Below are 16674 nucleotides of genomic sequence, written 5' to 3' on the forward strand. Positions count from 1 at the left end.
TCACCCATTCCCAAGTAGTGAAATGACCCAGAATGTGAAAAAACACTACACTGTAAATCCGCAAGGTCGTATTGAACACTTCATAACACTTTTTTCTGCGTACAGACACACTTTTTGGGCATATAAACGCATTGGGCCATTATCGTCGCAACGCTTCTGCGTATTTCTCCGTTTACTTGTAACACTTCGCCACTGCGGCTTATTTTCAAGAAAATTTATACTTAATAATGTATCATCAATTTCGCATTGATAAACCATCGGTACGCTTGGAGATCACATTAAATCATGTTATATGTAAAATAATATTACTCACTTGACCCAGCACTAAGTTTAAGGGTAATATTTCATTGAAATATACATATTCCCCCGTGACGCAGAGGGGTCACCACCTTCGTTACGGTAGAGCGCGCTCGATTTCAGTTTGGATTTGAATTAGTGGTTCGTCAGGCTTCAGGCAGAGAGTAGGGTACACGATAAAACTTGGCGAAATGGATATATTGAAGCAGTTTCTACTACCTGATGGCGTAAAGGATCGTAACATCCATGTACTGTAAGGTATGGAAATGCGGTAAATGTTATTGAATATATGTAATGTGAGAATAGTCATAAAATGAACTCGTTTTGACATTGCAGTAAGGTCGTTTGTTTTAGATGTTTTAGTAGGCTACTGATATCGCTCATTCATATGAATGTTCTTTAGATGTTTTGTAGTATATGATTCGTCTGATCTTATTGCTGGATGATCGAGCTTCGAATCTGATAATATATCATGCTGCGACCAGGTCCAGTACTACGGTACTGATGGGAAGCTGCTATAGAAGTAACTTTTTTGACCTAAGGATAAAGGGATGTTATCTTTATCCACACTGAAATATCCCTATGTAGGCGATATTGTGGTCCATTGTGGACAAGTACTGCAACGTCAGCAATTGAATGCCGGTATGACAGTCATGCAACGGTTTTCATTGTTTTTCAACTGCAACACATTATACACTGTCCTGTTTATTCTAAGTGGTAAGGTGTTAACTAAAGCGATTTTTTGACATGTCAAAATAAGGTCAAAATTCTTTACAAAATCAAAATTTTGTTGGCAACTTGCATTTCGTTTGTATCATAGATGATTGCACTATAGAATGTAAACGTGGAATGGCAGCGACCGATTTTGCAGCTTCATTCCGCTTCACTGAAGCTTTACTCAGACTTATTTTACGGCAGCTACTGTAGGATTTATGACAATCCAAAAGTTGTCTTCCAGAGCTCAGAATTTACTGAATCTGGTCTTGATCGAAAGCTACTGTCGCACGGACTCCGAAAATATCAATCAAAATAGGGTCAGGCTCCGCACTTAGATGACAAATCACCCTCAACATCTAAAATTTGCATTGTTCAGAACAATCGGATGAACGCACAACAATGACCATAACAATGACCCATTGCGGCTCTTCGATTGTTCGGACAATGCCGATAATTCAGACTTGAAGGGCGAATTCTAAGCGGTTCAGTGCCTGATCATATTTTCATTTACATTTTCTGAGTCAGTGTGACAGTAGCTTTCGATCAATACCAGATTCAGGTAATTCTACGCTCTGGAAGACGACTTTTGGATTGCCATAAATCCTACAGTAGCTGCCGTAAAATAAGTCTGAGTAAAGCTTCAGCGAAGCGGAACGAGGCTGCAAAATCGGTCGCTGCCATTCCACGTTTACATTCTATAATTGCACTGTCGGTGAACTTATCATTTTACAATTTACATCTTGTAGCCCACTTTATAGTCCCACCGTTGTAGACGGACCATCGTCTGGTCATTGCGAATCATAAATTGTCAAATGAAACAAATACTCAACATAGCCTATTGCACTATCCTAACTGAAGCAAGACTGCGTGGGCATTGGTTTTTCTATTAGAAACCGTATGATGAAAAATTGCGATGTAGACAACTTTGTCATAATGAGAGAGAGAGTGCAGTGGACGCACAACTTCAGTGTTGCCGGCCAACAACTGCAGCTGGTGAACGTTCTTTCTTAATTCTTGCCACGCTACTTAGTTAGGACAGACACTTTCTACCCGAAAATGTAGGAAAGTATCTTTCGTTGTACTACAACAAATTTTTAATTATTTCTACCATAATACGAGATGTAACTGATACTAGAATTATTCATGAGTCGAGATTTCGATAAAATAAGTTCTTTTTCATGTAAAAATTTGTCAATTTTCATGCTAAAAGATTTTTTTCAGGTCAAATTACTTCGGAAGAACAGACAGCCCCAGTCAGAAATTAGGATAAGTTCCGGTAATACAATTCTAACACTATGTGAGAAACACCTAATTTAAGTACATGGGGTCAAAATTAAGTTTTTCATCATCAAAGTATGTGTGAATTTGAATTTTTTACTCAAAATCTTACCTTTTTAGGTCCAAAAAATCGCCCCAATAATAGCACAGCCAAACAAACAATCTTTTCAACAAACCATGGATCACAAGGGGTAGTATTTGTTTTGCCCAATCCCCCATTTGACTTTTCTGAGTTTATTGAGATACGGTAACTGAACTAAACTCTATTTTGCAGGTAGTATGTATTGAACTTGGCACCTTTTTGATATGCATTTGCTGTATGGAATACTGGTAAGCATCACGGTGTTTTGTAAAGTGAACTGGTATATCCTTAGAGAATGAATTTGATTATGTTGCAATCGGTTATCTTTGTGATAAAGATTTTTATGAACGTTTGCTGATAAAATTTCACAGAAATTGTTAACAATTCAGGAAGTATACTAACTGTGCCAGAGTAAAATTGGTGGTAACGTCATGTGCAACTTTCTATTCCATTAAAGACACCCTTCTGTCACCTACAACTTATTGCAGAAAAAAATAACTGTATCCAGTATGATATCTGCGTGATTACTGAGCAGTTCATTTGTATTGCGAATTTTCGCAACAAATATTTTCTTTTCGATAGTCTTGGATTGATCCTCAAATTCGTCCAACTGATGTCTACTCTTTAAAAAGAGCCCCCTGGGTCTACCGTACCTGCGCTATCAGACAATGTTGACAGTGACGTGAGGAGTCGTTCGTAACGGGTTTTGTACCAGCACAGTCATCTTATGCGATGCAGACCTTCTCAAGAACCCATGGATACATGTGATTATGTAAGCCTATTTATTCAATTTTTATATCACCATTGATTATGTAATTTGCTGGTTTTTGCAGTCCTACTTTTCTCACGAACTATCTCGCAGAGTAGCTTACGGACTATTCGATATGAACTGAAAAAGGCTTCATCTGTGTACACTGTACAGTGTACAGTGAACTGTATACTCTAAACACTGAAAAGGGATGTAGTTGAAAGTAATGAGCTCGTGTAACTTGTGCTTTAACTATTGCTTACTGAACTATAATGGACTAGGTCAGTGGTTCTCAACCTGGGGGGTTGAGCACCTCTCCTGCGCTTCTGTAACGTATTACCTGTGTGAAATATTTATATTTACTTGTGCATAAAATTTACAATTTTCCTTTGGTATTTATTGTATTTTCTTGGAGCAGCAATTGGATTTGACCAGTACAGAAAAAGAGCCGCCATGGCGTGCCACGAATCAGAGACTCATCAAGCCTGGGTTGCGACCGATGGAAAGAATATGAAAAATGCCCCAAAGTGCAGGTAGTATGTATTGCAAATGGCACTTTTTTGAAAAAGATTAGTTGTTTGAAATACTGTTAAGCATCGCCATGTTGCGTAAGTAAACTGGTATATCCTTAGATAATGAATTTGATTCAGCTGCATTCGGTTATTTTTATGAATGTTTGCTGGTAAAATTTCATTAAAAGGATTAACAATCCAGGAAAGTATGGTACTCGGGCTGGAGTAAAATTGGTGTTAAGGTCACATGCAACTTTCCATTACAATAATTAATTGTTCTATGAAAGACACCCTTTTGTCACATACAATACATCCAGTCTGATATCTGCGTAAGTAAATACTGAATGCTGGTAATGTCTTATTTTGTGATAATATTGTTGATGTACAACGTTCTTTCGAGTTCTCCACTAGTTGCTGACGATTATACTATATAATAATATATTATATACTATTCAATTTTATATTGAAGTTTTGTACCTCGAAGAAGCTGTTCGAATATTGAATAGTTCCCTTGTATTGCAAATTTTTAAAACAAGTATTTTCTTTTCAACAGTCTTAGATTGATCCTCAAATTCATCCAACTGATGTCGACTCTTTTAAAAGAACCCTGGTTTCACCGTGCCTCTGCTAACAGACAATGTTGATTGTGACGTGAGCAGTCATCTGAACAGATTTTGTACCGGTGCAGTCATCTTTTGTGATACATACTTTTGCCTCAAGAACCCATGGAAACATGTGATTATGTAAGTCTATTTATTCATTTCATATATCACCATTGATTATGTAATGTGCCGGTTTTTGCAGTCCCAATTTTCTCAAAAAACTATCTATATATGCTATATTAGCTGAAGAGAGGCTTGATCTGTGTACATTGAACAGAGGTGTTGTTGAATGTGAAGAGCTGGTGTAACTTGTATTTAAACTACCGCTTACTGAACTATACTTGGAACATCAAATGGAGATCATTTCCCATGTCGTGCTAATTCCAATTAATTTTGTTAGTTAAATTTTATCAGGAATGAAGGATTTTGAAAGATTGAGAACAGTTACAATTACCGCAATGAAGGAAAAGTATTCAACACCTTCGATAAGATGTCACAAAGTTTTCGTACTAAAGACAATCAATGTGTCCTTTGTCTGGTATATTTTCTCGTCTCAATTCGAAGCACCTATAAAATCTTGGAATCAAAGTTATATGTAAAGCCTACCGTATGTCAATTATAATAATGGAAAACCGAACCCATAGGGATAACAATTCTACTACATTTATTGTCGGATCTTGTTTGCAATCAATTACATTTTCAGCGAAACGAGGTTGATGAAGTCAACTGTCATCTCAAAGCCAAATTGAGAGACAAACGAATATAATCCAAGACCCAAGCGCATGTCTTATTGAAACAGGTACCGTAATCTTTCTTTTTTGTTTACATAGACCTGCGACGTTCTGCTATAACTGTCATTTTGAGTTACAGTTCTGCATTCTCACTGTTGCCTGTGCGTCTGAATGTCAATGTAAATGTCAAAATGGCCGAATTGAAAAAAAACGCAGACCTGATTCAAGATGTTTTTATTAATCGTTATGCTAATTTTAGTCCTTCTTCCTGTTCAACTCTACAACAAACGATAGGCCTAGATTGTTCTTAAAGTGAATCAGTTACAGCAATTCAGCTATATAATTCATATATACCTCATAACTGTATGTTTTGTTGAAGATGATGATTTTCATATCACTTGAGACATTGTTAAACTGTTTTATATATTATACATATTGTACAAGCTGCTGTACTCATCTTTGGAATATTCTAGAACTTTGATAGTCAACCTCGAGTCTTCCAGTAAGAGTGATGATGACTCATTTTGAAAGTGTTCCGGTTTCTGGTGTATCTTGGAGTTGATCATATAATAACTCTTGTATATTGGTTTCAAAACTGACTCCACCATGTGCAGTGTCTTAGGCCGCTGGCTGTATGAACAGGTCACTGCAATACACTCTGCTATGTCTGTGAATTGAACTGTCATTGCCTAGTAAAATTACAGATTCAGAATTTCATCATGTTCGACTTACAGCAGATTGCGGTTTATCATATGTACAAGTAATTGAAGTAATGTTAACAAAAAAAAAAGATACAAGACTGTTGTTGCTTGCAAGAAGTTGCACAGTGGTGAAACTTTTCTAGGTGGTGATGGTTTTCCTTCTGGTAGACAGATAAAGAGAGTTGTTTGATCACAACTAAAGTGATCAAAGTTGAGCATACCCCCAGTGACTTGTCTTTTAGTTGGGCGTATTCCAGAAGGAAAACCATCAACACCTTGAAAAGTTTCTCCAATATGCAACTTCTTGCAAGCAACAACAGTCGTGGATCTTTTTTTGTTAACATTACTTCAATGACTTGTACATATGATAAACCACAATCTGCAGTAAGTCGAGCATGATGAAATTCTGAATCTGTACTTTTACTAGACAATGACAGTTCAATTCACAGACATAGCAGAGTGTATTACCGTGACCTGTTCATACAGCCAGCGGCCTGAACCACTGCACATGGTGGAGTCAGTTTTGAAACCAATATACAAGAGTTATTATATGATCAACTCCAAGATACACCAGAAATCGGAACACTTTCAAAATGAGTTATCATCACTCTTACTGGAAGACTCGAGGTTGACTATCAAAGTTCTAGAATATTCCAAAGATGAGTACAGCAGCTTGTACAATATGTATAATATATAAAACAGTTTAACAATGTCTCAAGTGATATGAAAATCATCATCTTCAACAAAACATACAGTTATGAGGTATATGTGAATTATATAGCTGAATTGCTGTAACTGATTCACTTTTGAAACAATCCAGGCCTATCGTTTGTTGTAGTGTTGAACAGGAAGATACCCGTTCCACCAAGTTCATGACATAAAGATTTGGGACCAAATATCAAAGGCACTTTTTGAAATTCAAATTTTTCTTTTTTTCACTGCACCTTATTTTACATGTATCCGAACGCCTTTCCTAAGCTTGTGTAACCTGCGTGTGTGAAATCTTTATATTTATTTCTGCATAAAATTTAGAATTTTCATTGACATATTCAAAACTTTGGAATTTATTCACATTTTCAAGGAGCACAACTTGAAATCGACCAGTAGAAAAGAAACAAACGCCATGGCACGCCACGAATCAGAGATTGACCGAGCCTGGATTGCAGCTGATGGCAAGAATATAAAACTGCTTCAGTGAAAATGGAGTATTCAGAAACATTCTTGACGTTTTGAGCTGCTACGCATTGGATTGTCATACCCTAAAGGAGTGGTTGTCAAACAGGAGAAAGCATTTGAAGCGACGTGAAGCCGCTGTAAACTAAAATCTTTTTCGCACATGCATGCATGGCAGCATGTAGTTATTTCTCTGTGTATGGTCAGAATTTAATATTTGAATATTCTCTCATCAACAACCATTACCGTCACTGCCATCCAACTATCCGTTGGGATTTCTAGCGTTCTGGTTGCTTTTTTAAATTTAATTATACGACAACAAGGAGTGTGTGAAATGTTTTGCTATCATATGGGAGCGTGTCCAAAAATTTTTAAGAACCACTGCCCTAATGACTTCCATATTTCATATTTTGCAGCAGACTGCTAAATAACAACAAAATCTTTTCTGTAAATCTGCAAAATTTGTATGGACTCAAAGAAACGATTTCTTTGTTATTTAAACAAAAGTGATTGGCATTAAGCTGATATAAATACTACTAATGCAAGCCCTACGATATTTTTAGCAGGCCCAATTTCATTAAGAGTGAAAAAATACTTATGGTTGTTTATCGTGGTAGTGGTATTGATACTGATACATTCATTGTTTGTTTGTTTACAATAAAATTAGAAATTTACAAGCCGTAATTTGAACAGTTTTAAATAAGTTGTAATGATTTGTGTTGATCATGTTTTCCGCTAACGGGCGTAACCAATGAATTTGATTCCATGCCCCTGTCACGAAAGTTCAGGATACTAAATGATATTTTTTTATCACTATCCCTAATTCCCTATGCATTCATTTTCATCATTGAGCGATTTGCATGATATTTGTAGTAAGTTTGCTCTTAAGCATTTGTGATGTTCGTAATTTCATCGACTCTTCCGGGAACGGTTTCAACTGCTGATCTGAATTTATGAAACCCTGTCACAGCAGCTATTGGAAATTTCAATGTTTGCACGTATTTAATCACCCAGGTTGGGTATTATAAGCGTCATTTATTCATGAATCAATAAAATCTGATTTTACTTTGAGCCCTGCGTTCCGGTGACTAGTCAACCAGCCACTTTGAGACTGAACACTTTTTAGGTAAACACCTTAAATTTGAACACTTCGCAACACTTCTAGGCGTTCAATTTTTGGATCACGTTTCGTGTTCAATTTTCCGGGTTAAGCAACACTTCAGAATTTACAGTGTAATTTCCGTACCAATTTCTTGAACACAAAGCCATTAGTTGTGACGGTTCCGTTTGTTGTATTCCTTGGGGGTCCACATGGAACGGGTGAGCACTGAAACGCGCCCATATTACTCCAAGTACCGTCTTCCGTGCATCTCATAGTGGATGGACCTAGGAAATATTGAAAAGGATAAATTATATACTGGCATACCAAAATAAAATGCAATTACATCACGAACTCAATACCCTATCAGATTTAATAGTTCATCTAAATATATAGACTTGAATTAATGTCAATGATATTGGATGAGATATAAACATCAAACTAGCAACATAACAGGGCTGACTTCAGAGGATGTCTTTTAACACTAATCATTCAAAATTGGGCAATAACGAACTAATAATGTCCAGCAGCAGGTATAGATTTTTCAAAACTTTCTAAGGGTGCCGAGGTGTAAAACAAGTTCAATCCCCGCGTTAGATTTTATCGGTAGCTCCGCAATATTGGGCGAGAACAAAAATATATGGCGTTTTACCTTCCAAGAAATATCCAGTTTCGCAAGCAACATTCAGAACTGTCGGGAACAATGTTGAACGCACTTCCATATTCACATATTCTGGTAAACTTGGCACATCGCAATTTCTCGGCACACATTTCGGCGAGGCGGACCAATGTCTGTCAGCCATACATTTCACTACAGACTCACCTGTAATTATAATGGACTATTAGACGACAGACTATTTTAGCAGAGTCTATATAAATTTGAAGGTTCGACTTCATGTGAGTTAGCATTACTGGGAAGTATAAAAAGTCTAGGGTTGAATGGAAAAATACTGTCAGGCAAAGTCATTAGGTGCATTATTTACTTTCTGTGCTAATTTTTTAATTTAACAGCAAATTTCATCAACCCTGTTGACTGATCTGACAATATTCACAACCCGAATCACATTTATTCAACCACGGCATCTAAGAATTGCGCAAAGCCCCAGCGCCATGTTGGTATGATATACCTTCCATGTGACAAACACACAGTATGCCTACTTTGTCATTTGTCAGTGGCTTGTAAAATCAAGTTTATCAAACAATGTCTGCTTAGAATATTGTTCTTTATATTAGCATGAAAGGTTTTCAGTGGTATTAAATTACTGATGCCGGACATTCTGAAAGTCACCGGCAAAAATTCTTTCATAATGGATCATCACGAAGTAGTTCATTAAATCAGCAAATACCAACATTTTGCAGTCAGTGCAAGATGCAATGCTCACCTTACTGACGCGAAGTGGCAAATCTATGCAGCAAACCAATAAAAATAAACCATATCACTGTCTTGATGGTGTCTCATATTGAAATAGAATACACTCCCAACAGCAGCACAGTATGACAACTTACCTATCATATTGTAACCGGGATCACAGGTATACACTGCTTTGTTATTGAATGTGATTCTGTCAAATTCCAACTGGCTGTTGTTGACAGATTTTGGTTCTCCGCACGACACAGGCACGCAAGAAGATTGCGATCCGGCATAAAAACCCTGTGTTTGCAATGAAGATATTATCAGTTTAACCACCACTATCCAATATGTTACACACAAATTCATCTACACTCAATTTTCTGAATAGGGTCACAGTAGTCATGAATGATACTTCACGTTTAGTTTAGTCTGGCAGAGAAAGTTTAGTAATGGAATTCAAGTACATTAACAGGCATCATTGAATAATGTGGATATGTGGATGTGTCAAATACCATATCATAAAGCGACAAACTTCCCCTTTTTCAAACACCATTCTGCTAGGATTCAATGGAGTAGCCTATTCCTAAAGTGGAAGCTGACGGCATTGTCAAAATTAATGATTACTGCGATCACTGTAGGACCATGTCTTTTCGGATCTACATATAAGTGTATCCAGATAACGAATATGGAGGTTGTTAATTTATCTACATACATTTTCAAAAAGAAAAACAGTTGAAAGATGAGAATAGAGCAGTGCACGGCAATATTACCAGTAGGCGAATGTGGACGTTGGATTATTAGACCATACAATCCCGTTCGACATCTTACAATATGTTCAATAAATCTCAACGTGTCCTGCATTTCACTATGAGTGTCTGTTGCAGATAAAATTACTGATACTGGCGACTGACTCACTGATTTATCGAGTATTTATTACAATACTGACATTCGGAACATCGTAACTTTAAACCCTCCACTGAGTTGATATTGCACCATAATTGTTTGCAAGAAATTGAAAAATTTCAATTTCAGAAGAGCCATCAAACTGTTTTCTACAAGGGTGAAACAGCATGTGCCAAAATCAACAAGGTCAGTCAATCAAGCTATCGACCGTTCAGCGCTTTGTCGGTATAGAGAAGTGGACGACTATGGTTCCTATAACCAGGTCACAGCACTCATTTCATAACTAGGTCAACATCTAATGATCTATCCAGTATGTGCCAGTCAATGAAATGACTCTATGTTCGGTGTGATTGCTGAATGTAGATCTGCATTCTATTTGTCTGTATTAGCGTCATCAATCATAAAATTGCTCGATACCTATTTATGCCGGCTCAAGGAGCTTCTATACAATCTTTAAAATTTTATATACCGCTCATTGTCTGTGTGAAGTCTTGCGTATATTGTATGACATGATTTTTTTTCTCATTTTTTTGTTATGACTTCCTGTACAGCTGACTTTGGCCAGTTTTTTTTTTAAATTTTATTATTACATAGTTACATCATGCTTTGCCACTTCATTTTTCAGTTGACTGGTGTGCAAATGAGGCGATATCGGACCCCGGGGAAATTGTGAGAAAGGGGCGAAAAGGTAGGAACCGCTGGTTTATATGCTTCTTATGGTGCTCCTGATAAGGGACAAAGGAAATGTCTTTGAGTTAATAAATTATAACTACACTGGATGTAGCCATGTAAGCAATATTTGAGGTTAAGCCTGTTGATTAATCGAACTTACCACTGAACTAGCACTGGTTCCGGTACAAACAACATCTTCCGTTTTCTCGATGTCATACCCGTCGTTACATTTGTAATCCACCACATCTCCATAATAATACTCCTTAGATGGGAATGAGCCATTGGCCAGATTAGCTGGTGACTCACACGCGATGCGTTCACACACTGGCTGTGCTATCCCGTCATCATAGTCTGGCTCGGCTTCATTGTAGTTGAAAGCCCAAACACCGTCTGCGTCACATTCGGCTTCGTTGCTTCCGTGAAGATGATAACCTGACCAGTGACAGAACCAGATACCACGCAATCAATTATGGTTCGTTATGAAAATTAGGATATCCTGAATTGCCAGGATATCCTGAATCCAAAATCTTATGTCAGTTTAAAGTTGGAAATAGAGAATTGCAAATTATATATGCCTATCAGTGTTGCGACTTGCTTTCTCCAAGTTATATGAAAAGGTGGTCGGTAAATATGCACCTTGAATATTTTAAAGTACTGGAATCGGTTTGGATGCGTGCACTATTTATTCATGTTGTTCATGTTTAAAGGCTACTTCCACTTTTACTTCAACAGTTTTTCAGGCCAAACCACTGGAAATATTGATTTTAGATTTTAGTTACTGAAATCTCCAAAAAACTGGGCGATTAACTCCTGATTATTGGTAACATATTTATGATAGCAATAGTCACTGTGGTTTTAATAAAATTCCTCTTGAGATTTTCATTGACTAATAAACTTTGTAAATCCTTGTCCAAATTTACTTTTTCGGACGACTAACTGAACTACATTTGAAACTTTTAGTTTTTTTCATTTTCTACAACTAGGCTACTTCAAATACTTTTGGCGTATCTTCAAAATAATTAGTTATAGTCGTACTTTAGTATCGTCAATGACTTTGCTGATTGCTTACGGATATATACCCATGGTGTACAGCCCTACGCCGGAATCTACATGGATATGGGGGTGATGATTTATTTCATCACTACCGTCCCCAAATACTAACACTAGCCTATTCAGACAAATAACAGCAATACCTTCGTTGCAATGATATGGAACTTTCTCTGTGTAGAGCCATTTGAAAGGATTATCGGCGCCAATGCCGTAGCCATTCTTCAAGTCCAATGGCCTTCCGCAGCTATTTCTCTCACATCTCGGTACATCCGAACTCCACAGCTTTGTGTGAAGACATTCCAAGGAAGAATTGCCTACGATGTGATATCTAGACAAAAATTATTCTGTCAGATAAAATGCTTTGCTGATCCTGTATTGGAATTCAACATTGTGAGATTCATAGATATATTTTGATGTATTTTTGCATATGCCCATTGAGGATAACTAAAATACCTTAGTCTGTAGCTACATGTACATTGTACAAGTACACTTCGTACAGCTAATTCTGAACATTCAACCTTCGAATAAAACCAAGATTGCATTGGGCATATCAAGTTCGAGATATTAGGGCGAAAAGAGATACCGGTAGTGTTAAAACAGAGACTCGTAAAACAGCTAACGTTAGAATAGCGAGTCATTCCGAATAGCGAGTGTCATTCAACATAATAAAGGCTTAGGCTAGGTTATCGGTAATATTAAATGAACTAAGTAGGTTGAATGAGTTGTCCGTTTATGGGTTTCCAGTATGTTTAGTTTGGGATTAGGATAGGGGTTTAGATTGGCGTTAGTTTGCTGCTATATCAGTATGATTGGAGATTAGGATTAGGCTGTGGATGGAGAGTATCGCCAACTAGTTCTCCAGAGTCTCTAATAAGACACTCACTTTACATCCACACAACATCTGAAACCTATTCTATAGCCAATTGTCCTCAATCAGTAAAGAGAATACTACCAAATGGTGTCAACATTAAACCACGGCTCACACTCGGAATACATGCCAAAGGAAGATAAATTGAAGAGAAACGACATACCCGTATTGACATGTGAAGGAAACAACGCTCATGAAAGTTGTAATCAAGCCATTCTTCATTGCCTGATCAACAGACGGTAGCTCTCCGCAGTCCACAGGAGGACATGAAGGGGGCGGACTGAAATGATATAATACGAAAAAATAACACCTTGGATACTGGCGGAGGAGGTCAGTAGCAAAGTTATTCTACTTTTGTGGAGTGCTCAAGTATATTGGCTCTACCTGCGTGTATCACTAACTCATGTGGTTATATTTTACAATACTTCCAATTCTACTTGAACAGTTTCAAGAAAACTACAAACATAACAACCAGGTGATGTGGCCATATGACTCGATTGAAGAGAAATCGAAAACAAGTTTTTTTCTCCATCAGGTGGCACTATAGTAGTATTGCTGATGATGATGATTTACAAATGTAAATTTCGATCATAAGGAAAAATTCAGCCACACACTCACGAAATAGAACACTAATACTCAAGCTGTAACATCGAAGATTAGCTACTAAAAAACAGCATATAAGCTGATTATAACTTACTTTGACCACACTCTGGATGATGTGCATTCGGTGTTTGTGACGTCATTAGTAAAATAGCCTTGTTTGCATGAATAGCTGACGCGATCCTCGTACCTATATTCTATTTTCAACCCATCGGATATCTAAATAAATTTCAATTTGTAATTTGATTGCGAAATCTCATTTTCAGCTTCATCGAGTTATACTTACGAGTCCGTTAGCTGGGATGTTAGGCACTGGACATCGGATTCGTACGCAAACTGGTGGCGTAGTCCATGTTTTGTTTGCCTGAAAGCATCTCATATCGTAATATTGCAATATCATCGATCAAGTGATGCATGGAAGGGGGATGCAAAAGAGATAGGAGGCAGAAAAGACAACTAAAGAAAGATAAAGAGTGTCCGGCAATCCATAATCGAGCATGCATAGGAGATTTGGCCTAGTCAAGAATTTAAAAAGCTTTCAATTCTGGTACTGATTCCATCGCAAATTGCTATCTATCTGTAGGCGAATGAAGTATTGAAGTTACTATACAGCACTCTCATCTTTCACATACTTCTGTGAAGAATCCATAGCTATCTTCATGTGTAAGATTTTTCCACAAAGGACTACGGTATACTGATTTTTATGGTTTTTAAAAATATCGACAAATATACAAATAGGGAAAATGTGTGATTCTCATAATGAAGGGAACAGTTGTGAACTTATGATTAAGCATTTCATGAATCGCATATGATTTGCGATTACCATATATAGGCCCAACAGAAACAGGCTTGATTACGTTGACAACCACAACTAATTTACACTAATATAACTTTTATTGAACAATCATATTTCCATATGAGTAAACACAGTGGCTACTTTGGCCATTCATGAAATCTTTCAATGATTGCCGATAGTTTACAAGGAATGTGTAGTTATGATGAGTATAATATATTTTTGATGTTTTCAAAGGACAATTTAGAGATCACTTTATTTGAGATCACTTTATTTTGTCAATTCTAGGAGTCAAAACATCGACCTACAGCAGAGGTTTATTTTTTCTTCAGCTGACATTTGGTGTTGGATAACATTCCTGGTTTTGTAGTTAGAGTAGGTAAGTAGATAGGTAGATCATTTAGTTTACTATATCTTTTCAAACATAAAATCAATTCCGTTCCATTTATATTTGTATTCCAACTATAGTAACATTATTTCCTTACAACTCCACATTCTGTGTTTCATCTAAATCTTCATAAGGTTTTGTTTTACCAGCTCCAATGCACAGTATTACGGTATGTGTAATAATGATGGATATGTGTGGCTCCACAAAAATTATAGTAATAATATTATCTTTTATCCGCAGTAAAACTACTGAATGCACGACATGCACGTACAATCCGACAGCAGCCGACTGGTGAGATCGAAGAAAACTTTTTAAACTTTCAATGGAGTCAAATTGATATATTTCTATGCAATATATGAAGAATTTAGATAACATAATTTCGACAAATGAAGGATAGGTAAGAGAAGATTTTGGATGTAAAATGATTGAAATTTAGGATTTTGGAAATTATGAACGTTGCATGTATCATTATATTTACCTGACAAGTAATAGTGGCTGCACCAATCATTTCATATCCAGTGTCGCATCCGAACTGCCGATGGCCCTTGTACGTGGTAGAACCCGGTACCAATGTACGACCATTTGTAACATTGTCAGGAACGCCGCAATCGACAGGTTTACAATGCGGTGATTCTTCGGACCACAAGGCAGTTGCGAGACACTCAATTTCGGAAAGCCCTTCGAGATAGTATCCAGAATTGCAGGAAAACACCGCTGTGTCCATAAACACGTGCCCGGTTGCTGGAAAAAAATCATATGTCACAGTACTGTTTCCACAAACAGAAAAATTCCAACCAATAATGTGTCGCATTAGTAGTTTACTAATATAGGGAAAGCACCACAGAGCAAAACGTTTCCACTCATGATTTCACAATAACACGTCAGTAACAGCAGGGTGACAATCCTGAACAAACTCACCATTAACAACTCCATTCTGAGGAGAATTCAGGACTCCACAGCTTTTCGGTAAGCATGTAGGAGGCGTCGGGTGGGACCATCTTCCAGTAGCTCGACATTCGAACAATGATTTTCCTTCCAGATAGTATCCGTCGTTGCATGTGTAAATGGCTTCCTCGCCAAATATTGTATCTGAGAAGGGATGCTTTATCTATAGACATTCGAGGTTATTATACATTGTGCTGGTAAGGATAGCCAATGATCTAGGGGTTGCTTCTAATTCTTTCATAGCCATCAATAAGCCTATCTAATGGACGAAAGAACTGATTTGGTCATGTTACCCAATTCAATCTCTTTCTATATATAGATCAGCAATCTGCGCCAAAAGTCAATTATATGAAATATAGTATAGTAAATGTGTCAAGAAGCTTTGTCCCAGGTTAAATTAACCGTGATTTCTGGATGTTAATCTGTGATCTCGACCACAAAACATAAAATAACTTGAAAGGTTATCTCAGAAAAATTAATTTTCCATCACTCATATCTCCTGTGCTGTAACAATCCTGTGATCAAACATTGCATACCTGCAGCATTTATGTGACCGCTACAGCAATCTGCCAATTACAGTCAAGCCACTTACCTTCAAAGTCCAACTTCCCGTGCTGAATCAATGGCAGCTCTCCGCAATCCTTTGGTTCACAAATGGCAGCAACGTCACTCCAATTTCCTAATGATGAAGAAATAAACATTTTCCAAAGGTTACATTCACGCAGACAAAGTAGCAGTTAGGCCTACTTGAAAGTACCATCGTTCATCGACGACAAAACATATTCCAAGACGACAATGTTTGCTTTAAGAGAATGATGAATCCAAACAAGTCAACATTTCTTACCGTTCGATAAGCATGTAATAGACTTGGCACCGAGATGATTGTGACCGTCATCGCAACCATATTGAATATCTCCTTGGTAAGTGAAGACAGTGCCGTTAAAATATCCATTTTTCGGTGTATCCGGAGTACCGCATGGCACTGGTTGGCATGCGGGTGCAGCGGATCGTGACCATGACGCTGTAAGTAAAATTGACAATAATAATTATCATCATACCAACATGGTTTACATCATATTATACTATAATTAATATCAGTATTGATATGAAAGTAAAAGATCATTCCTTCAGTAGCCAGCTTATCATCAGAGTAGAAAAGCAGTT

At 37.2% G+C, this 16674-nt stretch overlaps 1 protein-coding gene and 1 long non-coding RNA gene across 7 annotated transcripts in view; one reads left to right on the plus strand and one right to left on the minus strand.

Annotated features, from left to right (window-relative positions):
• LOC145434897 (sushi, von Willebrand factor type A, EGF and pentraxin domain-containing protein 1-like) overlaps nt 1–16674 on the minus strand; it is a 221150-nt gene that overhangs the window by 52943 nt on the left and 151533 nt on the right. For all 3 annotated transcript variants that reach the window (XM_080312126.1, XM_080312125.1, XM_080312124.1), the window contains exons 62-73: nt 16355–16531; nt 16103–16189; nt 15484–15654; nt 15044–15306; nt 13671–13748; nt 13482–13603; nt 12948–13064; nt 12060–12244; nt 11027–11298; nt 9447–9591; nt 8593–8763; nt 8088–8227 (exon numbers count right to left, since the gene is read on the minus strand). In XM_080312126.1, the coding sequence (XP_080168252.1) occupies nt 8088–8227; nt 8593–8763; nt 9447–9591; nt 11027–11298; nt 12060–12244; nt 12948–13064; nt 13482–13603; nt 13671–13748; nt 15044–15306; nt 15484–15654; nt 16103–16189; nt 16355–16531 (1928 nt within the window). The remainder of the gene's footprint in view (nt 1–8087; nt 8228–8592; nt 8764–9446; nt 9592–11026; nt 11299–12059; nt 12245–12947; nt 13065–13481; nt 13604–13670; nt 13749–15043; nt 15307–15483; nt 15655–16102; nt 16190–16354; nt 16532–16674) is intronic.
• LOC145434922 (uncharacterized) lies at nt 48–7912 on the plus strand. 4 transcript variants are annotated; one of them, XR_013913630.1, is made up of 6 exons: nt 48–555; nt 2567–2622; nt 2957–3655; nt 4188–4377; nt 4940–5035; nt 6750–7912. It is a non-coding gene; the product is annotated as an uncharacterized LOC145434922 (long non-coding RNA). The 4 variants fall into 4 exon arrangements; XR_013913628.1 differs by having other exon boundaries at nt 48–3146; nt 3208–3655; XR_013913629.1 differs by having other exon boundaries at nt 48–2622.

The sequence above is a fragment of the Botryllus schlosseri genome, chromosome 3, assembly GCF_051294905.1.
Source record: "Botryllus schlosseri isolate E-star chromosome 3, Bs_hap1, whole genome shotgun sequence".
Classification (NCBI taxonomy): Eukaryota; Metazoa; Chordata; class Ascidiacea; order Stolidobranchia; family Styelidae; genus Botryllus; species Botryllus schlosseri.